This window comes from Actinia tenebrosa, unplaced genomic scaffold (genome assembly GCF_029948245.1).
Source record: "Actinia tenebrosa isolate PJP-AT-01 unplaced genomic scaffold, QUT_ActTen_1.0 PGA_scaffold0__85_contigs__length_37466705, whole genome shotgun sequence".
Lineage (NCBI taxonomy): Eukaryota > Metazoa > Cnidaria > Anthozoa > Actiniaria > Actiniidae > Actinia > Actinia tenebrosa.
In genome coordinates this window covers 2,558,630-2,582,854 of record NW_028292569.1, presented here as the reverse complement: position 1 = coordinate 2,582,854, position 24,225 = coordinate 2,558,630, and the positions used below count along the sequence as shown (strand labels likewise).

Here is a 24,225-nt window from a genome sequence, read left to right as displayed (position 1 = left end):
GATGGCACATGAGAAAATATTTTAATGATGGCTTATAAGTAACAATTCTTCTTCTTTAGCCTTGGAGTTTCATTTAAAAAGACGCTAAATTTAAAAGCAATTTAATTAGTGCATACTGTTTTAACACATATCTCATAATATTCTTTTAAAAAAACTACCTTGTGTTTTCGTATCAGGTTTCGAGGTTACCGTAATTGCTCTTTCTGTGCTTATTTTTGTTGCTGGACGGTCTGGAATCTCTGGAATAGCGAATAAGAGGTTGAGTTTTATATCTTAAAGAAAGGGGTACTTTCTTAGTGAATGACACAGGTGTAGCAATTAAAAGAAATAACGCTAGTTAATTGTAAAATCACAATTGTAAATACACAGACATAACGAAATCTATTTGCTTTATATTAAAGTGCACATGAACCCTTCGACAATACTTTCAGTACTGATTCTGCATAAAGTAAATAGTTGATTGGTAAAATATTTCTTGATTTGAGTGATGCGTCTTTAACTTATGAAGGTTTATACTTCCAATATGTTAATGATGATGACGTCAGGTAAGGTATTTGAGTGTTTTTGTTGTAACTAGTAATACTAAATGCTGGCCATTTTGAAAATAAAAATTGTAAATAGCTTTCATGTAAACCATGAGTAAAATAATGATGCTTTTTAAATACTGTTTCTATGAACCAGTTCGATTTTGTATATTTGATTAAGCCTTAATAGACGTCACACTCATTAGCATATTGGAAGTATAAACCTTCATAACTTAGAAACGCATCACTCAAATCAAGAAATATTTTACCATTCAACTATTTACTTCGTGTAGAATCAGTACTGAAAGTATTGTCGAAGGGTTCATGTGCACTTTAAAGGTGATGTAAATATATTAGAGAGTTTTTGATTTATGTTAACGGCAAATGTGAAACTTCAGTTGACCAGTAAAAAATTATTTTAAATTACTAAAAAAGAATCGCAAAAAAGTTCAAGTAGTAGAAAAACAAAAAAGTATTTGCGCTTGGTGAGAAGGTTTGTAAAAGGTAAAGTAAAATACAGGAAAACTATGAAAACGTGGTCACGTTTGCCGTTTGCGGGGAGAAAAGAAGAATCAATCTAAAACTCTCTATTTATGCTTGCTACCAATACCGCAGATGAGCCAATAGTACCTAATTCAGTAATGTTGATGTAGCGGACTTGCCAGCAGCAGCAGTAAGGGGGACTCGCGATCACCATTCGGAATCGCCCGGGAATTACCCGTGTTTATGCACTAGCGTCCCCCGCGGGAATTACCCGTGTCCCGTTATATGTTGCGCGAATGTTAAGATATTTGTCTTATATATGCATGAATGTAAAAAGTTCACCAATGACTTCTGTATAATTTGCCTAAGATTCAAAGTTAACATACCTAAGCCCAAGGGTTTCTGGTGTTGTGGTAAGAAAATGCAAATAGAAGACGACACGTCAGCGCAGTGTTACGAATGTGGTAAGAATATTCGTAATGCCGTACCAAATGCTACCAAAGAGCAGTATTACGCCAATGGAGGTCGTAAGAAAACGCCATATAAGAGAATAAAATACTTCAGGGACTGGATGAGTCATATGCAAGGTTTACATCCGGTATATTTAAGCGACGAAGTAAAGAAGAAAATCATAGACCATTTAGAAGAGCCAACCCCACAAAGTCTACGGAAAACGCTGAAAAAATTAAAACTAGGGAAATATTACAAAGCTATTCCCTATCTTTTGTCTGAAATTACCGGTAAGCATATTCCCGAGGTTTCTGATATGACAAAAGCCGAGTGGATGTTTTGTCGGCTGGATAAGGATATTCCTTATTATCCTGACGTAATTTACGAAATATTTTATAAAATAGACCCCAACCACCCCCTGTTAGGATGGATTCCGAGGCGACAATAACATATTACGCGTAATTCATACGATGAATTTATATTACGCGTAATAATTCACTGAATTTATATTACGCGTAATTTCTAGACTGACGTTCGATATGTAAATAGAATCCTGTCACGATATTTACTGAGCGAGCTTTCTTTGAAGCTCTTCTTTTGCCTCCTGGTAGATCTTTTTGCGAGATTCCTCGGAAAGATCTTTTACGACTGTTTTTTTGTTCCTTATGTCCGACTTTAGTTTCTCGTATTTGTCTTCTTCGGCCAGAATAAGCGAGAATTCTACGTCGTCTATCTTTCTGTCACGCAAAGCCTTTGAGACAAGGTCGGTAATAGTATTTACTTTAGCCCTAGATAGAGCTATTGTCGTGTCGTGTTTTGATATTTTGCTTGACAACTGTTTCATAATGCCCGTAGCAACAGCCGAAATAATACCACAGGCTGCCCCAACGCCGGCCAAAGGAACTCCAACAATTATTCCCGGTCCAGTAAGCGAAGTAGCAACGCCGGAGCCCGTTAACACGACAGATATGGATCCTGAAGTTATCGCAATCTTATGTAGCGTACTCCTGGCTCTGACGTACTTTTTTCTAACTTTTTCATAGTGTTTCGTTTGTCCTTCCAAGTAAGCCAGGATTAAGTTCGCTTTATTAAGCCTGAAGTTTTCGGCGTTTAATTCGTTAGGTTCCTTAGGAAGTTCAGGATAAAGTGGAGGTGCTGAAGGTATGACATCCATTATATATACTAATGTACGACGCTTTTGGGAATAACGTAGAGGAGCAGCCACATCATGACAACCGGGATTACTGGAATTGGAGGTCCTTTAGGAAGATGTTTCCGCACGCGGATGCTAGTAAGTTCGAAAGAAGACCCGATGGGATTTACTATAACGGCTCCAGGATGTACAGCAACGAGGATTTGAAGCCTACGCTGGTTAATCAAATAGACGATCAACTGAAGCATTCGCCAATGCATAAGCCAACGCATGTTGAGCCCGGTTGGTCAAAGGAATTATTGCTTGGTACTAGTACTTATCCGATACCCGCAGTTACGTTTGATAAACACCCAAGCTTGGACCTAACGCTGAACATGCGGATCTCTAGCAACCATTCCTTTCCGTTAAAGGTGCGAGATATCTTCAAAAACGTACCCATTATTCATACCACCGCCAAGGAATCTCATGAATGGTTAAGCGGTCCTAACATGCGTTATTGGCCGCAGCAGTTGAACTTTGCAGTTTGGTGCGCCACCAGCGGTTGTGGGGTAAGCGCGAACTTGATGAAGAATTCGATATTTATGTTTCATTTTCACTTCACGGTTAGAAGAATACTGCATGAAATGGGTGTTATTGCGCTGCCGGGAGATGCCACGTTTTATCCAAGAGATAATAAATACAGCGTGCCGGCTTATGATAGGCTTTGTAAGGAGTTTGGTGTTGTAGGGAAGGATTTCAGGTGTACCGCGGGTGCTAACAATGGTTTGGGGCACATTTGGGCTTATTGGGGGATTGGCGGGCATGTGCTAAGTGATAAGGAAGTCCACGCGTTGAATTTACAATGGACCATGGCTTCCCACCCAGAAACCCATTATCATCTGAAGAATGAGTGGTGGTGGTTGGAGGGTCCAGTTAAGGATACCAAGCAAGTCCGCGATGGACCTCTGTTCAAAGACGAGGGTGGTAAGTATGCAGGGGCCAATCCACTGATTATCAAAATGGTTAACGACGAGCAAACGAAGCAATATCTTAATTTCATACCCCCAGAAGGTAAAGGACTAACTAGAGCCGGCCTTGCCCGTTTGAACCGCAGCATAGAAGCTTACGTGTATTCCATTCTTGGGGCTCAGGTAAATACCCGATCAAGTATAGTGGGAAATACCGGCGCCGCAGAAGAGACGCGAGCCGAAGCCTTGATCTTATTCGAAAGTTCGATCTTGGAGGGCGACATTAGCAAGGGCGTACAGCGTTACCAACTAGCCATACAAAATTCTAAGGCCCGACTGGACTATGCAGTAGCCCCGGGTTGTTGGTTAATGCCTAGTAATTTATCTATAAATACTGGTTCTGTAGTAGGATACAACAACAAACTTCAACGAGCTACTAAGGATATGAAGTTTGGGGTGAATGATGTGAACTCTGACACTCTTAGAAGGCACTGTGTTGAACAGCCTAAAAAAATGCACCATACGCAACCACCTAAGGAAGCGCACCATACGCAAGCGCCTAAGAAAGAACCACACCGAGCGCCTAAAAAAGAAGAGGAATATGACCACAACTTACTAAAAGCCGGCTTAGCAGCTGCAAGCATTGGTCTGAGCTATTATATATGGCGATGAACAACCCCTACGTAGCTGGAGTAGATTGTGTCTATACGACTTACACAGGTGAGAAAAAATACACCCAGGCGGCTTGGGTTGATGTCACGGGCATGTCCGTGAATTTGAACTACTCGGGAAAGAAGCTGATAATATGCAGTATTTGCATTGGCACGAGCAGCCATGCCAACGTCGGCTTTAGGTTCCTGGATGAGAATGGCGTACTGCAGCCTATGCGCGCGAAGACAAACAACGGGGAGCCTGTACATTTCTCCGTAGAACCAAATGCTAGTAGCGCCGAGAATTTATCGGTTTGGACTTTTCATATGGTTACCGATTGCCATGGGAAGGTAAAATTACAAATACGCGTAGATGACACCGGGAGCGTTTGCGTAAATAGTATAGAAAATCAAAGGGATGAAAGATATAATCACGCAACTATTAGCACTTTATCGGTAATGAGTCTTTAGAATAGTGAAAATTCCTGTGATTTTCTAAAATATATGAACCCACACGCGAAGGAAGATTGGTTTCTTCATTATTCGAAGGAAAAGGCGTACTTACGTAATGACGATTGGATTGACACTGGACTGTGGGTGGAGGTTGGAGGTTTAGCATTGATTATATGTAATATTCACGTTAGCGTGAAGGAGGAACACGCCATTGGATTTAGAATTGTAGATGAGGATAATTATACGTTACCACCTTACAGGGAAAAAAAGAATAATAGAGATCCAGTTCATTTTTCATACGAACCCGGAGATACTCTAGATGATATAGCGTTGATAACTTTTCATATGATAGTCAATTGTCGATACGCAAAGCTTCAGATTAATACTTACGCGGAAAGCAATTTTAACATTTACATTTTGATAAATGCTGTTGCAGCGCAATCCTCTGTACCGGGTAATTCTGCTTATAATCATAAGACCATTTCTACTATGACCGCCATACCGCTAGTTCCGCATTATCAAGGCGGTGCGAATACTATCTTTACTTATCCCCAGTCGAGAACACCCCGTGCACCCGACGACGATAAGCCGCCGGCAACGTACCCGGATAAGATTAACCCTGAATCTTCTTCAGGAGTACCACCCCAATAGCGACGACTAATATCCAAATGTTATTCCCCACGAACTTCAACAGTTCTCCGCCGGTTCTTAATACCAGGCTTAAAACGCTACCAAGCAGCCCAGGAACGCTGGCTGCCATTGTTTTTCCCAGGGTTATTAGGCCCGCACCTAATTTTTTTCCCATTTCCCCCATTTCTTTTCCCACCTTTTTTCCCATTTCCCCCATTTCTTTTCCCACCTTTTTTCCCATTTCCCCCACCTTTTTTCCAAGCGCCTTTGCACCTGAGGCCGCGCCGTTAATTGCATTCATAATTCCAGCAATAGCGCCTGCGAGCGCTCCGGCGAACGCCAATGGAATGCCGTACCTCCGAAGGACCCTCAGTATTTTTTGCCTTGTGGTAAGCCCCAACTCCCTTTCCAAGCCTTCTCTTTGCGCCTGCAACTCTGCAATCCTTTCCTCTAGGGACCCTACTTGCGCCCGAGCTGCTTCTCTTTCCCCGTCGGCGCGGGTTTGATCGTCGATTATTTCCCGTTGCGTTTGTATTTGCCTTTCCAGGTCCTCTATGGCTTGCTCTCTTTGTCTTAATTGCTCCCCTTTAACGATGATTTCCGTGTTTAACCGCCGCTCTTGCATTACCGAGGCTTCCAGCTGTGCACCCACGCGTCTGAGTTCGGCGTCTCTGTCTCCAACGTCCCTAACTGCGCGGTCAAAGTTATTTCTAGCAGCGTCCCTTTCGTGCAGCAACATACTAATGCGGTGCTGAGTGTCTTCGTCTTGCGCTTCGTTGGTTTCTTGTAATTCCTGTATTGCTCTTATGTACGCCTCATCCTTAGTATCCATTTCTTGTTTTAGATCTTCAATATGTTCCGCCTGCTGCTGCAATTCGGAGTTTCTTTGCTCTAATTGCTCTGTGAGTTCGTCGAGTCGTTCTTTGTGTTCGTCTATGATTCTTTGCTGCGCATTTTCTTCCATGTTGAGCGATTCTAAAGACTGCTGCAGCTGTAAGGCAGTGCTGCTGCCCGACGGCGTACTCGTTAACTTTTCCTCTACGTCTTCCTTGGTAGCTTGTATTTTTTCGAGCTTTTCTTGATCCTTATTTAGAATTCCGGAGATGGCATGCATTTGACTGGTAGCCTTGGGGGTCCTAAAAGCTTTGAATAATCCCGAAGATAACCTCGTTGTTTCCTTATGTGTTAAGCTGGACAGCACGGATAAGTCAGGCCTACCCAGTGCCGTCGTTATTTCCTTCGGTAAGGCATTGTTAAGTGCGTTAGACGTTTTACTTTGGTAAAAGTCATACCATTTTTCCCTGCCTACGTAACGGACTTGAATTTGACCCTTAGGACCTTTTTGGAATTCTAAAAGAGTCGAGCTGGCGTTAGGATACCTCTTACGCACGTCAGCAAGTAGCTTTTGGGGTACCGTTTCGCCGATAGCTGCCATTAAAGTTGGAGGAATTCGGGGGTCGGTAAAGAACCTTCCTTTTCCATCGCGGATGACGTAAACCTTAGCGCCGCTTCTAGCAAGTCTACCCATAATTAATTCCCTGCCGTATTCGTCTTCTTCAAACATTAGCTGCGCCTTTTCAGGTATCCACTCGGGTAGTAGCTCCTGAAGCCTTTCAAAATCGTCTGGCTGGTCTTCTATGGATTCATCCATTTCTCGTTGTACTCTTTGCAACCATGCGTCACTGGGGGCTTCAGGAACTAATCCTAAGTCTCCCATTTGCATGTAAGATGGAAGAGATTTACCGGGGTTTTTTCCTTTGAACCTCTTTATGAGGCTACGTAAGGCATCGGGGGCATTTAGGCCGTACTTGCGACGTAGCTTTTCATAAAAGCCCGGCTTATCCGCCTCCGGCAGCAGGGTCTCATATTCTTCGTCGTTAATGTCGACTTGGCCTTCTTCGGTAAGGGGGTCAAAATCCGTTCCTTCTACTTCCATTATATATGATAAGCTCAAAGTTAAATCCCAACGTATTACCTAAGCAGGTTGGCGGACTGAAAGCAGAACGCACCTTTCACCGGGTTACATTCACGCCTTCTAGCGCAAAGCCAGGAGAAACGCTGTACGTAGGCGTGCCCCGCCTAACAGATAACCTAGTCTTAGTCCCTGGCACCTTGGCGTTAAGGTTCGACCTAGCGGTGCAGTCAAGCCCCACAGACGAAAGGATTATCGTTAACAACGTGGGTCGCAACATTGTTTCTAAGATGCGCGTAAAGTTCGCCGGGGAATCGCTATTAGATTTGAATAGGTACGATCTGTATACCACCTATAAGGATCTATGGTTAACAGCATTTGACCGCGCGCAAAGAATAGAACAAGGAATTGGTAGTGTCATTCTACGTAAGGTCCGCACACCTACGAAAACGCAACCTACTGACGGCAGCGGAGAAACCGCAGTGGCAGACGCAAAGCGAATAAAGACCGCCTATGGTAGCAAGTATGTCATACCGCTGGACTTTGAAGTAATCACGAATCACGGTGTGTATTACCCAAGACAGTTATCCGAGCTACAGTTTGAAGTAACTTTAGCAGATGCTAATAACATCATTGGTGGGCTAAGTACTGCACTTACCACAACAACCCCATACTCTATTACCAACTTAGAGCTGCAGTATGAGACCGTGTACAGCGAAGAGCTGGCCCGTAGCGCTGGCATGGAATACAGTGCAGGCAAGGCATTCTTATACGACCACGTAGTGATGTATAAGACGTTCAGCTTCTTGGATAAGACGGATGAGGTTATCAACCAAATCATTAACCTCCCCCGAAGAAGTCTTACGGGGCTAATGCTGGTGTTTGCCAAACCCTACGAAGCCGGCAAGCGCGACTCCGAAGCCTTTCACAACCCCAACATTACTAACGTGGGGGTCAACATAAACGGCGTTCCAAACAAGGTTTACTCCCAGGGAATAAAGCCCGCAGACGTGTACAGGGAGGCAAAGCGCAAGTTTGGCGACCAAATTAGCCCCGAGGAATTCTTTAAGGATAAGTATGCGCTGTGGATTGACATGCGCACCATTAACGACGAAGACCTACATGGTCAGGGGTTACGTTTAGTAAATACGCAGGATGGCATAACATTGGAGATCAAGCGCACCAAGAACCCCGATGCCGGCGACGGTGATAAAATAAACTGCTACGTCTTCGTCGTGTCTGACGCGCAACTGAGCGTAGAAATGAACCAACTTAAAAGTGTTGCCTATTAAAATATTCCTTACGTATAATATGCTTCGCGTATTTGAAAACAACGACACCAAACTGCAATGCATAGTGCAAGGCGAAACTTTGTACTTCAAAGCAAAGGAGGTGGCTTTGGCGTTGGGCTATGAGCGCCCTAGAGATGCAATTAGAGCACACGTATCTGAGAAATACCAGAAAAAATGGGTTGATCTACAAGGGGCTGCGAATCACCGCTCCTTTACTACGCAACCAAATGCCGTGTTTATATCCGAACCTGGTTTGTACGAACTGATATTTAGCTCCGAACTACCCAAAGCTGTGGAGTTTCGTGATTGGGTCTTTGAGGAAGTCCTACCCGCGCTAAGGAAAACGGGTAAATATGCGATGGACAAGCGCTTCGACGGTCCAAACAAGTTAGTATTTAAGATCGAAAATGAAGCCGACCTACACACGAAGGTAGTCGACTACACACGTAGGTTTTACCCTGATTTCATCATAGCGCCGGGTCTTGGCGAACTTCAAGATTCAGACAGCAAGCGAATAACCTGCTGGCGAAAAGGCTACCAAGCCGGTCAACCCGACCTCTTAATCCTAAATGCGCATAAGAAATACCGCGGGTTGTGTATCGAGTTGAAAACCCCAAAAGGAAACGGCGTCTTATCCGCGAAGCAATCTAAGAAAATCTCGCAGCTTGACGTAAATGGTTACCTAACGATGGTTAGCAACGATTACGACATTATCTGCCGTGCCCTGATGGATTACGCGGATGGCATTCGTATTCCCTGTAAGGGCTGTGTAAAGCGGTTTAAGTCCTACGCCACTTTGAAAACACACCTAAAGATATTCCATAGGTATAATGAAGCTCAGCTTGACTCACTGGCGTGATCTTGTCCACGGTAAAGCATACGAAATAAAAAATTACGTCGTCTTTGAAGACATCGACCGTTTACGGTTAGTCCTCAAAGACTTAGAAGGCAAGGAATATTCCCTTTGGGCGCCGGATTGCGTGCGGTACGTAATTCAGGGCGAGGAATTCACCCACTTACGCAGCTATGGTAAGGTAAATGGCCGATGGAAGTTTGACATTGAAAGAAGAGTCACTCCATCTCCTCTTTGTAGTTAAGCGCGTCTGCTAAAGTCCGCTGCGCTTTAGGATCCGCGGAGCACCAATGCCCCACAAAGGATCCTTCCAGGAATGCACTGCCGCAATGAAGGCAGGTGTATTTTTTACGCGGCGGTTTAGGAGTGGGCGTAATGCAGTCGGCAGGTAGTTCGCAAGTAATACAGTCCATATATTGAAAGGGTGATTAGGAATCCTCCAAAGAATGCGGCTGCGTAGGCTAGCATATACCTCTTAAAAGGGGTCCTTATATTTATTAATGTTTCTTCTTTTATTCTTGAGTTCTGCATACCTTCTCCAAAAGGGGTCCTTATATTTATTAATGTATCTTCTTTTATTCTTAATAAACAATCAAGGAATATTAATAAATATAAGAGTGTGTTTTGAGACTCTTTGCGCAAACCCTACTTTACTTACGGGCTTTCCTTACCTCCACGTTTTGGGCATGCCAATCATCAAAACGATCCAAGTACTCCTTAAAACCGCGGGGACAATGCTGCGGGCACAAGCACTGCCAGATATGATCATCTCCTTTCCTTAAGCCGCCACACGCGTCACAGGGCGCACTCCAATACTCTGCGTTCTCCCCGCGCGTACCTTCGGCGCGGTCGAACTCCGTAAAGCGTTGGTCTATTTCTTTCTTACGAAGAGTTAACTTCCTTATGGTTTCCGCTGGGCAACATCTCGCAGCGATATCACCATGCTCCTCGCATACGACATCCAAATCATAATTACCACGACATCTATGTTGATGCCATGCGTCCGTGAGACCTTCATCGCAGCGCGCACACACATCCTTTAAACACACCCTATTTTCTTGGTGGTATTGCAACATTTGGGGCGTGCTAAATAGCCGATTGCAATCAGCACAACGTCTTTCCTTAGACTTCAAACACACCCTTCCTTCCACGTGATATCGCAGCGCCTGTTTACTGCTAAACTGCCGGCTGCAAGTGTCACAGGCGGTGACGTTATCCACCTCTTTAAAACATACCTTCTTTTTTTGGTGATATTGCAAAGCCTGTTTGCTACTGAACTCCCTGCCGCAATCCTTACACTTCATTATATAATAAGAATTTATTAACCCTTATAAGGGATACCGCATGAAGTCCTTAACGGAATCTTTCGCCCAGCCCGCCATCGTCAAAAGCGCACCAAACCGTTCTGCGCGCTTCAGACCGCACATTTCATCGTACAATTCCTGCACGCGCTCCCGCAGCCGATCGATCTCTTCCCTTTGCATTTCTATGGTGTCTCTTTTATCTTTTGCGTCGCCGACAATCCTTCTTACTGCGTCCACTGGGTCCATTGTATATATAATGGATCCGAACCATATTCCTTGTAACGCTCTGATAGTAGGACCCACCGGCTGCGGAAAGACCCAGTTCGTGGTAGAGCAGCTATTAGGACCCTTTAGATACCGTTTCGACTATATCGTGCTGCTTTGCCCCACCTACGTGAACAACCGCACCTGGGAAGGCATAGGAGTGAAAGATGACGACTTCTTCGTAGATATCTTAGACCCTAATGAGTTATCCAGCCATTTGAAGTTTTGGCACAAGCAATTCCCTAAAGATACACAGACTTTACTCATATTGGATGACATCGCCTGCGGGGACGACGTAAAAAGACGCACTTCGGAGTTGGTGAAGCTTGCCTTTAGCGGCAGACACGACAATATCAGCGTTTGGTTGCTTTCCCAGCAGCTTACCAGCGTCTCTAAACCCTTTAGGGAAAACATAGGCTCCCTGGTCGTATTTTATACTCCGAGCCGTAGTGATCTGGAAACCATTCTCTCTGACTATGGCGGTGAGATATCCAAGGAACAGTTACACGAATACATGCGGCATTTAAAGACGCACCAACATTCCAAAATGATCTTCTCTTTGAGGTTTCCCTACACGGTTGGAATCTATGATTCCTAACATATATGGACATTGAGCAGCTCTTAGACGAAGTCCCCACACAGTTAGACGAAAGTAACCTCAAGGAACAACTTAACATCCTGGTGTCTTCTGGGAAGTGCAAAGAAATGATAGGCAAGGAACTTACCCATGAGCAAGTTAATAAGTTGTCAGAAGAGGAGGTTAAGAAGTTCCATAAGAGGTACGAGGCCGCCCTTGCAAGTAAGACCACCGACGCCGTAGCAGACTCCGCCATCCGACTTGCGACTAAATTGCTTGGACTTGCGCTGCCCATAGACGACGTGGAGCAACTGCGGAAGGACATTAGCGAGGACTATGTCATCGCCCAAGAACTTAAGATAACCTGCGGGTGGTTGTCTTTGAAGTGCGGTAAGTTAATGGCAGTCGCCTCTGCGGCTTTGCACGTAGCTCAGCATGTCGACTTGAAGGAGGTACTGGTGTCTTGGAAGGACTTCAAGAAGGACAGAGAAGTCGAAAAGGTCTTCCAGGCGGCACTTGCTGAGGTACCTAGTCAAGTACCTGCAAGTGACTTATCAAGTACTTAGTCAAGTCATTCGCGGGAATTACCCAGGTCGCCTCAAGTACCTAGTTAAGTCATCCTTAAGTACTTAGTCAAGTCATTCGCGGGAATTACCCAGGTCGCCTCAAGTACCTAGTTAAGTCATCCTTAAGTACTTAGTCAAGTCGTCTTAAGTTACTTATCAAGTCCTTCAAGTCCTTAGATATAAATGAGTGAAGCTGAATCGAAGGCGGAGGAAACCCCTCAAGTAGAAGATACCAAGATTACCAGGGCTAAATCTCCAGGCAGAGTCGCCGCGGGAAAGAAGCTCGCGGAGATGAACAAGAAGAACAAAGCAAAAAAAGAAGAAAAGGTAGAAGAAGAGGAATCCTTTATTAATCCTGGGTACGTCATTGGCGCGTTAGGAGTTGCTATAGCAGCAGGCAGCCTTTACTTTCAATGGCGGGCATCGAAAAAGGTGGAATTTAAGGCGCCTCCTGTCATACGCAGGGAGGAGCCCCCGGTAAGGAAATGTAGGATTCCAGAAATGGATTAGAATTTCTTTCTCACCCCGTAATATAATGTCAACCAAATTGATTGACGCCGTCCAAGAAGCTGCTATCACAACCTCCATCATCGCCGGTATTGGCTGGGTAGGTAAGAAAGTCCTAAAGGAGGACCTTACTGAGGACCCAACTAAAAACCTGAGTAACTTTGCTAAGATGACCGCTACCGTATGCGGGGCTATCATGCTACGAAATTACCTGCAGAAGGAAAAATACCTACCTACGGTGTAACTCATGAAAATCCCTGTGATTTTCTAATATATAATGGCTAGCGTGGTCGTAGGTGGAGTTATTGCAGCTTTAGCATTCACTGGAGCTAATTATGGTGGTCAGTATTTGGATAGATTAGTTAGAGGCGACAAAAGCGGAGATTTGGCCGCCGAAAGGAAGAGACACGACTTAGCGCTGGAGAAATATCAGCGAGACGTGGCGGCTTGGAATGAAAAAAGACAAGCTTACAGGGATTGGTTGGACAAGAACTACCAAGACAAAATGCAGGCGGATAAGAACTTTGAAAACACAGACTACGCCTTTAAACTTTATGCGCAGGCGCACCCCGCGGCATTAACGGGGTTAAGAAAGCCTCAGTTTAAGAATTACTATCAGCCTTCTAAGAAACAAAAAGATAGTGAGTTGGTCTTCGTAGGAGTCGCAGGGCTGGCGGGAGGCGTGGCCTTGGCGTATCTAATATAATGATCGTCTTTTTGGAAAGCGATAAAAATAACTTTACCACTTACTTGAATCCTCCCATCAAAGCCCATAAGGTTAGGCTCATAAGTTGCTCTTTGTACAATTCTTGGTATACTTTAGTCAATGCCTTGATCACTGAGCATAAAGGCGGCGGCAATTATCAAGGCGTAATGCTACCCGATGGACATTACACGCCAATCACCCTTGCTAAGGAGCTCGCCAAGCGCGGTTATACTCTCACCACGGGGTTGCCGCACGAAATGACCCTCAAACATAATATGCCAAACTATTCAGTAACTTTTGGAAAGTCTGACCCATTGGGGTCATTATTATGTGCCTCAGGCAAGACAATTACTGACGCGGCCATACCCGTGAAATGGAAAGTCGCATCCTCTTACGAAGTCTATTGCGACTTGGTCCATAGTTACAACAATGGAGAAAAGTCTTCTCTTATGTCCAAGTTTCTGCCCAAAGGTAATCCATTTGACCCAGTAGAATACACTCCCATTTCTTTAAGCTATGACTTGTCTAATTTGGTAGAAAGCATAAACATCACCATTAAAGTGGACGGAAAGACGGTGGATTTCAACGGGCAAAAGATCAATCTTGTTTTGGAATTCATATAATGGGCCGCGTAGAGGACAAACTCAAGAGAATTTACTATGGGCCTGAAGGCTATTGGAAAGGAGCGTCGGCTATTAAGAAACTCGCGACCGCGGCCAGGGTATCCGATGAAACGGCTAAGAACTGGCTAAGAAAACAAACCCTCTGGCAGGTCTATCTTCCCGTGCCTAAGTACATTCCCAGGCCCAGCTTTACCGTAAATACCCCCAATGAAGTTCATCAGGCAGATTTGCTTTTCTTGCCGCACGATAAGGTAAGAAGAAAGACCTATAGATACGCTTTGACCGTAGTCGATATCGCAAGCAGATACAAGGACGCCGAACCCATAACCAGCAAGGATTCTGGGGAAGTCGCAGAAGCCCTAGGTAGGATTTATAAGCGCGTCTTGAAATGGCCTAAGCTGCTGCAAGTGGATGCGGGGACAGAGTTTATGGGCGTGGTTACTAAGACCCTGAAAGACCACAGCACCAAGATTAGGAGAGCTGAAGCTGAGTACCACAGGGGTCAGAGCATCGTCGAAAGATTCAATAAGACCTTGGCTGAGCGTCTCTTTGGGTACCAGTATTGGAAAGAGCTGGAAGATCCCTCCAAACGCAACAGGGAATGGACTCAGAGGCTCCCCCAGGTCATCGTGGCTTTGAACAACGAGGGGGCCAGGGCTACGGGAATGAAACCCAAGGATGCTATGAAGAAGAAACACGTGGAACACAAGTCCTACGTCAGAAGTTCAAGGGCGGTCGGACTGAAGGAAAAAAAGCTACCCCGCAACATAGTGGTCAGATACCTCTATCAGCCGGGGGAACTCGAAGGTGGCAGTAAGAGAGCCACGGATCCTAACTGGTCCCTGTAAACGTATGAGATTTCGAAGTCCGTCACCAAGGAAGGGCAACCCGTGTTGTATTACCTAAATGGCCCAAGTCGCGGATTCGTCATGGAAGAGCTGCTCATAGTCCCCAAAGACTCAGAGTAGCGCTGCTCCACGCGCCCGATTACACTCTAGGCATGTCAATCTTACGTTGCCTCTGCAATGCCCGCGTTTGTTATTTATGCGATCCACGGAGAACTGCTGATCGTCATTCGGGTCAAACCTCCATAGTAGTGGTATGTTACATTTGGCACACCGCGCCCCTTTCTTATAGACGTCGTCCACGCATAGGTCGAACGTCATATTTTTTTCTTCGTCGTGCCGCTTGTAGCGAAGGAGTTTCTTAGCAATGTTCTCCTTAGCTACGTCCTCTGGCGTCTTATCGTAACGCAGTTGCGGCCCCCAGGCTCTTTTTAAATGTTTGGCATATTCTACGCGGCTTACGGCGGTGTAGATAAGGTTGCTCCAACACAGCCGCTGGTCTATGATCCATAAGGTTTCTTTTATGGTAAGCCCTTGCGCGCTGTGGACTGTCATGCAATAACCTAAGCGCCAGTCTGGATGGGAGGTTATTTTTTCCACCTTTTCTATGGGCACCCAGGCTTTGTCATGCGTTACCGCGTTCTGCAGTTGGATGTCGGTACCAGGTACCCAGACGTCTCTTTTTTGCATGCGGGTGTCGTGGGGTTTGTAGCAAACAGGTACGGGATGCGTAGGGAAGCGCTCTCGGTGTATATTGAGTAAGTCTTTCTGTATGCGAGACTGTGCTGCGCGCTTGCTGCTCAGCACCAGATCCTTTGGATGCCATGCGTAAAGGAAGTCCTCGTATTTCTTCGCTCGTACGCGTTTGCGCAGTGTTTTGCATTGCTCGGCATCACTGAGGCCCCTCAATTCCGCTTTCAGGTTTCTTATTTGATCCTTACTGCGGTAGTCGGTGTTAATTTCCTCCGCATGGTCTACGAAATCTTTCAGCCATTCGTGGGGCATCTCTCCGGCTATTGGAGGAGGCTGGCAGGGATCTCCGGCGAATATTACTTGACACTTTCCACGGAGGAATTCTACGAATTCTTTGAGGATTTCTAAAGGAACGGTGCAAATCTCATCCCAAAGTATCACCGGAGGTATGTCGTGGATGGCTTCTGGTACCCACTTTTGGCCATTCCAACGGAAGAAGCTGTGGTAGGTCTGCACGTCGTAACCCATTTCGCAGAGTTCTCATTCCAAACGATGCGTTGGCGTTAGCACTTTTATCTTAGGAAAGAGTTCCAAAACACGCGTCGTCTTACCGCTGCCTCCCGTACCGTAGAGGTAAGAGAAGCGTTGGTAGGAAATAGGGTCGGCAACTGAGGGCAGAGGCTCTTTGGTAGGCGTTACGGTGCCCTGGGTGTGCTCGCCGTGATATTCTACACGTGCCCTCCAAGACCTTATCTCCTCATCTTTGACGCGCCATTGGCCACTTTCTGCAAGTTCATCGGCAGTATAGAATTTCTTCATCTTTTCCAACACGCTAGGCTTTACGTATAAGGAATCCGTGGCTACGCGGGGGATATCTTCTTTGTCAAACCGCAAGAGCATTGCGAGAAGGTTAACGTGCGCATATGCGAGCATGCTGGCACGCAGATGGTAATACTGCGGTCGATGGTCCTGGTAATAACACAGCGCATTCCATTCATGTAGTTTATCGTCGACAAGGTAGTCCCATTTCTCTACAGACACCATCGTTCCTTTGTCATGCGCACGTTTTATGAGGAAGCTTAACTCGCCGGCGTCCGTTATTAGGCGTCGCTGCATATGTTTTTCACCCTCCTTAGCGCCCTGCGTGAATTTACCTATGACCACACGCGCCGTGGGGTTATGCTCCGGTAACCATTGCGTGAAGGCGCTGTGACAAAGTATGGCTTCATGCGCTGTGTATTTTAAAAGTTTGCGCTCTTCGAAGAACTTCAATAGGGGTATGGGTATCCATTCTTTCTCCTGCAGGTGCTTCCCATACCACGCATAGATTATGGGGTGCAGACCCGCTGCTAATTTCCAGGTGGTCAACCGTACAAATCCCGTTGCCGGCGCGTCGTAGTGACCATCCAACGCAACACGAAAGAACTGCGAATCTGGATGTCCGTAACGGTCGTAATATTCCTTACAGTCTCCCAGGCCTTTGAAGCTTGCGGGGTAACAATGTTTCATATCCAGCGACACGTATTCGTCTTCATCGTACTCCATGTTCCACAGACCACCATGACCGTGTTCTACACAAGCTTTAGCTATATCTTTGAACTCCTCCGGTGTGGATTTCCAACCGTTTCTTTTCTTTGCGGCTAAGAAGTCCAAACTGCGACTGCTAAGCACTTCGTCGGAGAAGTCTTCTCCTAAAGTCTCACAGGCGCTTCGAATGCGCAGCTGTTCCACTTCAGGACGATACAAAGTACCATCTTGGGTCATAAATTGACTTCCCTCCGCATCCATTAACCAAATAGAATTCTCGTGCATTAGTTCTGCAAGCGGCGACTCCTTGTAAACGCGCGTCTCCTTCTTCTTTGGGAACCTTAACTCCTTCCACGCATGTGCGTTATGCTGGTAAATTACTATAGGCGCACCCCGGCCCCCATACTTGTGCGTCCCGGAGTAAATGAAGCCGTCGGTGATGTCTTTCACGTGTATGCGCCTTTCTAAAGCAACCTCTAACTTCTTGATGTTTTCAATGGTGGCTCCTGCCCTACGAGTAGCATGCTCCCATTTCCTGATGGCTTCTCTTCTCTTCAACGTAAGCTTACCTCCCCTAGAGGAATCCTCGAAGAACTCTCTTACTAACTTACCCACGCAGTTACCCGGATGCCGCATTGGTTTGAGCTTCTTAACGTCCGGGTTCTTAATTTCATACGCACCGTAAATAACCACGGTGACCGGGTAAGCAACTTCGTAGAACAACATGTCGATGCCCACCAGCGCCCCAGGACGCGTGTCCTTGTTTAAAACGAACAGGTCCTTCCTGCCAGACGCCCGTATTGGATTCCTGCCCTTTTCTATTATCCACTCGCCGTCTAAATACTTTATAAACGTCAACTCCAGGCGGTAATTACCTTCGGGCATTAAGTCAATTATCCTTTCTGCTCTTTCCTCGTCCATCGTCTCGTCTGTATCTCCCTCCATAAACGTTGTGAAGGCAAAGTCGGCGTCTAAGCGGTCCAGCACCTGAGTTCGCAGTCGGCGCACAGTCTTGTTACTAATGCTTTTGATGGTGTCCATCTATATCTAAGGAATATTTTATCCTCCGTTTGCGACACAAACATAGCAGCAGTAAGGAAATCTTCGCGCAACATATAACGGGACACGGGTAATTCCCGCGGGGGACGCTAGTGCATAAACACGGGTAATTCCCGGGCGTTTCCGAATGGTGATCGCGAGTCCCCCTTACTGCTGCTCCAGCCCACTTGATTCGTTGCATTACACTTGTACATTCCATATAAACCAGAGTTGCTATCTGGTATTTTGAGAACCATTCTGCTGCCGCCTGTTATTTCTGTGACACCAGATTCAACTTGCGTTCCATCAGCATAATACCACTTGATTAAGGGGCGTGGGTGACCATTTGCCTGACAAAGTAAGATGATCTTTTCGTCGAAAGTCCAGTTTAGAAACGTTATATTAGGTTTGTCTATGATAAAGACAATAGCAAATGATTAAAAAAAAAAAAAAAAAAAAAAGAAAATAGAAATAAGAATAAAAATAAAAATAAAAATAAAAATAGCATAATTTTTGAAAAGCTATTTGTTCCATAGTTCAGGTGCAGAATTTGGAATCAATTGAGATATATATAAACAGAATTGAAACAAATATTATATTATTCGACAATTAAATATTTTGAATACTTACACCATACAGTGAGTTGTGTTTGAGTTACCACGGGATACTCATTTGGGTTGTTGGTTGCCTGGCACTGATATTTCCCATTTTGATGCCTTGTGATGTTTTGGATAACGAGGTCAGCGAAACTTACTCCTTGGCTTTTTATTTCCTTGGCGTGGCCTTTCATTAACACCCAAGGGATGATTGGAGCTGGATTTCCAATTGCAGAACAATTGATACGCAGATCTTCTCCCTCAAGCACTAAATTGGTTGCTTGAAACTGGCTGGTGAATTGTGGCCGCGCTGTTATGAACAAATTATACACATAAAAGTGTGTGTACACTAACTCTATTTATATTCATATTTTATTTATAATCCATTTATAGTATAAGTAGCGGTATCTACAATGAAAAACTTATAAGTTTAATTTAAATGCTACAATAACAATAAACAATAAGCAATACCATTAAATGAGTGTCCGACTGCTCTTTAAGTTGTTACCTTCTTAGAGAGCATAGAATATATATATATCTATATATCTATATACACCGAATCGCTAAAACTTTGACACTTTAAAGATATATATACATATATGTTAACCCCCTTTTTTCTATTGTCATACCTGGATTTTCAAGGAGAGACAACAGGAAAAAGGGGATACATATACATGTATATATATCGCTAAATTGTCAAAGTTTTAGGGATTCGGTGTATATATATATAAGGAGTAAGTTTCGTCAAAATATTTTTTTCTTCTGTCTCACATCCTACAGATTATAAATCAATTGGTTTTGAGGGTTAAAAAAGTGAAATTGCAATATGCATCTCATTCATTAGATATTTGTATAAATGTTTAAATGTATACTACAACGTTTCTGCAATCGAGTGTATATATATATAACATTTATATATATATATATATAACATCTTACAACCACATTTACAACACATTTACAACATACAACACTCAACTCACATGTTGCTTTTTTTTCGGAGGGAGGAAACCGGATATCCCGGAGAAAACCCTCGGGGAAAGGGAGAGAACAACACATCAAACAAACTCAACTCACATATGATCCAGTCTGAGCCAGGGCTCGAACACGGACCACAGCGGCGAGAGGCGAGCGGAAAACCACTACACCACCCATGTCACCCATAACTTATATAATTTTGATCAGATTCACTTGCTTCAACTTATTTTCTCTCTATGTACGCTTACAATAGTAGAGACAAAGAGTAAAGTGGATTATTAGTGTCTTATTGGTGGCAGAATAACTTAGCGGTAACTAACAAACATATCAACAAAGGTTACCTCTGTAACGGTTATTGCGTAAAACATTATGCCGATTTTTAGTTTTTAAGCTAGTTGTTGTTGTTGTTTTTGTTTTTGTTTTTTTCAACTGACGCTCATTTTCGAATGATGTCAGCGCTTTCATTTGGTTTCACACTGACATTTTTTTTTTCAAACCAAATTTTTCACAAAATTCTTAAATTTTAAAATATTCAAGCAAGTTATTTTTCAAGGCCTGAAAAGTAACGTAGTCTAAAAGACTTACTTGTAACAAAAAGCTGAATTTTACTTGCTATTGGCGGTAAAGCCTTCAAAAATATATCCATCCCGTATATGCCACTATCAGCAAGATTGACATTAGAGATAACCAGGGTAGCATTGGACTCTCTACTGACTCAAGTGGTAGGGTATAAAAGTCTGGCAGGACACGTCTCATTACTGATTGTCCATCTCCAGTTTCTTAAGACATGATCATATCCAATTACAACAGGTGTTCCATTAGCATAGTAATAGTTCCATGTAGGGGAATTGAACTGAAATTCTTCCTTCCTGTTGTCTACGGTGTAATCCCAAACGAACCTGGCTGTCCCACCACTGACCACGTACAGAGGATTCGGTGGAGCTTGAATAATTCGAGCTTTACCTGATGATATATAGATAAATGTGCTTTCGGTATTTCTCATAATTAGTTATAAAATACAATGTAAAAAAGAAATGCAAATTTAAATGCAAAATGGCAGCAATATGAATCAGAATACCTTGGACATAATTTCCAATTACTGCCATAAGAATAAAATAACTAAAAAGGTGATCTCGTATCAATGACCCCATCTTCAGAAAGATCTTGCAAAACATAACATAGAAAGTGGTGATGGCAAACACTACAAAGCCATATTTTCACTTTCTATTAAATAGACTGTTTATTTCATAGGGCAATGTGTATTCTTGTGAAAATATAAAATAATAATAATTAAAAACAAAACTTTGTTTAAAATTCATCAATTCAATTTCAAAAAACTTCAATGCGAGGCTACTCGTAGCAAAATCAACAACAAACCAACAAACCAACTCGTATGGCAAAAAAGGCTGATATTGAAGTAAACAATTAAATTTCAAAATGCAATTTTTTTTTAATTGGAGGGGTAAAAAGCTTTCAAATCTTGCAACATATTATTTATTGGGAATTTCAAGTCTCTCTTTTTGTCTTATTCACTGGTTGTTCATGAAAAGCATACATGGAACATCTTTGGACCCGGGCATTGGACTCTTTTATCCTTTGCTATACTATTTTGACTTATTAGCCAATTTTTTATTTACATTTCATGTAAAATTATAATATAATGCATGAAGCCATAGTTTAAATAACACAGAACTTGGGAAAGGACATTATAGAAAACGACATATACACATGCGTCAAACAACCAAAAATAGATCATTTTAATTTCATTCTTTGAAAAAGTGCTTTCGTAACGTTATTTTAGTTTCATTCTCAACACTTTTCGAAATTTTATCTGCCCATAGCTCACATGATAGCTATACAAATATAGCCCTGTGATAACGCAGCAGGTGTACTTTACCACGCCAATTTAATATATATATTTTAATCAATAGAAAAATTCAAAATTGATTATCAAAATACCTAGCTGATTCCTTCGAAGGCAATTAGCCAATCAGCGCGAAGTGAACATGCATGGCTTGTTAGCTTTACGCCATAGGGGAAAATGGCGCCTCACCGCTGGCATGACCGGGCACAGGTAACCCAAGCTTGGTTTCTGTGGTGTCATGTTATAAGGAAATGTATGAGGATTCATCAAAAATTTTAATAAAATTATTGAAACGTGAAATAAAGCCTCGAAATTTTACCACATCATTGAGAAAGAACACTTCTTTCGCTCTGTGTGGTTATTTTTTGAATTTAGCCCGTTTTAAGGTTTTTTTCCCCCAACAGTAAGAAAAAAGAGAAGGTTGGAAACTCGGGATCCAAAAGCGAGCCATCAAGAGTCTTTGAAACCTCGTACGTCTTCGAATTAATCGACAAGATTCGTGAACATCCTAACATCATGAAGTGGGATCGTGGCGGTCAGTTGATTTACGAAGATAAACCCTTGTCTGGATCTAGTGGAGATCTAGTGGGGGATTTTTTACGAGCGCGCAAAGGGTTTGGTCCTCCTGGATGGGAAACGTTTGCTAAAGGACTCGCCAAGATGAATGCTCCCAAAGATCTGGTAAGAAATGAAAAGAAAAGAACCGTTCTCAGAGAATTTAAAGCAAGGTCTAACCCTATACCAGAACAAGATGACCAATGGATTACCCCTATCCCACCCCTGACGGAAAGAAAATTCCACCCAAGTCCTATACGAAGTGCAACGCGTAACGCTAAGGAACAGATGCGTCAAAGATGGTTCAACTTTACTTAAGCAGTAATTATTTGTACTAGGAAATTCATGAATAAAATAATACCAGTTTGATCGTTACATGGTGTTCATTGATTTTTGTCTGGAACTTTGGTGTTTGACAAGCCTTTTCCTCAGATACTTGTATAAGTATCCAAAATACTTAGTGATGAAAATAATACACTAAACGATCGTTTTTCCTTGTATTTTTAATAAATCGGTTTACAATAGTTTTCATCGATACGTTACGACAACGATTGATTACATAATACAAGCAATAATGTCCACACACATTAGAATTTAGACTTTGAAGGTCTTGGTGATTATAAGTCCAATGATGACTATTCCTTTCTAGAAACTCGAGAAAATGTTGACTGTACTCTTGAGGCTTCAATCCATAGGAATCAAAAAATTCTCCCTCTTTATCTTGAGTGAAGTAAAACGCACACCAATGAGAACCGGGGCGTCCTTTAGGGTCCACGTTGGCCACAAAGGCTGCTGGGTAATGTTTGATCTTGTTCGGTAGTTGGTGTGACGGAAAAACTCCTTGAAAGATAGGGTTGGTGATGGGATCCCTTTTTAATACTACCGCAATCTGTCTCGTGTTCATGTTTAACTCGACCAGTTAAAAGTCACGTTTCGGTTCTCATCAATCTCAGTCAAAGAATCAAACTCGTCGTAGATGATGTAGTTGACTGTCACAGGTAGGGGTTCCGCAAACTGAATGCCGATGTGAAGGTTACCTTGTTTTATAGGGGAAATGTGAGGTCCAGCAGTCCTTGGTTATGAAACAGACTTCCCGTATCAGAAAACAAGAAACCTATTCCGTTCATAAACCTGCACGGAACAGATTTCCAAGAAACAGAGTACTTGCCAGCAGAAAAGATTATCAATTCCAAGCCGACTTGGTAGATTTGACCTCTTTGAGTCGATTCAACAAAGGATACAAGTATTGGTTGACCCGCATCGATGTTTTCTGGTAGGTTTCTTGTTTTTTTGAGCCAATCTTCGATTTATTTATGCGTTACTTTCTTGAAACCTTTTTGTTTTAAAGCACGGTTATAAAGGGCATCCACAACCGAAAAACTTGCGACGTTTTCGAGATCGTAGTAAATTTTCTGCAGTTCGTCCTCCATCAGTAATTTCCGAGTTTTCTACTATAATCTGACCCCCACAGCAGACCAGTATGCAACGAACTCGGTTGAAGTTTCGTTACAAACCAATTTGGTAAGAAGGTGGAAGAAAACCTATCCTCTATCCGTATAGCTAGAAGGTAGAGACAGAAATGATCCAATTCGAGAACGTGTTCTCTTAAAAGAGGTACTGAAACAGTTGTTCCCATTCCCTCTCGGTGAGTTGAAGTTCCTCGGCAAATCTTATGCACGCCAATAATCTTTCCATGTTATACTTGGTGTTGGCTTGAGCAGAAATAAGCGTGAGAGCTTCTACTCTGTTCTTAGGAGTAATATCTCGATTGAATTCTCGAACCATGGTAGACCAGTTGATATTGAAATGCATCTTGCGAGCTAAGGATCTTAGTATCTTGAAATTGACTCTATTCAATACTGAGTACAAAGTCCCCATGGTTAGAACTACACAAAGGTTAGAACGACAATGAAGAGTTTTAAAAGACTTTACTGCTATATAAGATAGAAATGACATACATATTCATCATTATACTAAACATTTATCTTACATAATCGATATCCATAGGTTTTACTTCTTTTCTTAAAAACTCTTCTGGACGGTGTATTGGAACTACGTGAGTTTTGACTTCGTTGACTTTGTCAAACAGAATGAGCTTTTTCAACAGTACTGAGTTCGTTATCAAAATGTAGAAGTTGACAGCGTAGTAGATAGTAGATAGGTTTTCCAGTAGCAATGAGGCGGAATATTCATCATGTATCATAGCAAGGACCTGTCTCAAAACTTCTTCTGCTT

The 24,225-nt window shown here is 43.2% G+C and overlaps 2 protein-coding genes across 2 annotated transcripts in view; both read right to left on the bottom strand.

Annotated features, from left to right (window-relative positions):
- The window catches only part of LOC148913232 (uncharacterized), a 131,615-nt gene that overhangs the window by 91,108 nt on the left and 16,282 nt on the right, over nt 1-24,225 (bottom strand). The window lies entirely within an intron of this gene.
- On the bottom strand, nt 1,003-20,807 carry LOC148913233 (limbic system-associated membrane protein-like). The gene is made up of 5 exons (XM_089025981.1): nt 20,650-20,807; nt 20,157-20,534; nt 18,628-18,903; nt 18,182-18,409; nt 1,003-1,190 (listed from the first exon to the last, which is right to left on the bottom strand). The coding sequence occupies exons 2-5, from the start codon at nt 20,215-20,217 to the stop codon at nt 1,102-1,104; spliced, it is 654 nt and encodes a 217-aa protein (XP_088882107.1). The 5' UTR covers nt 20,218-20,534; nt 20,650-20,807; the 3' UTR covers nt 1,003-1,101.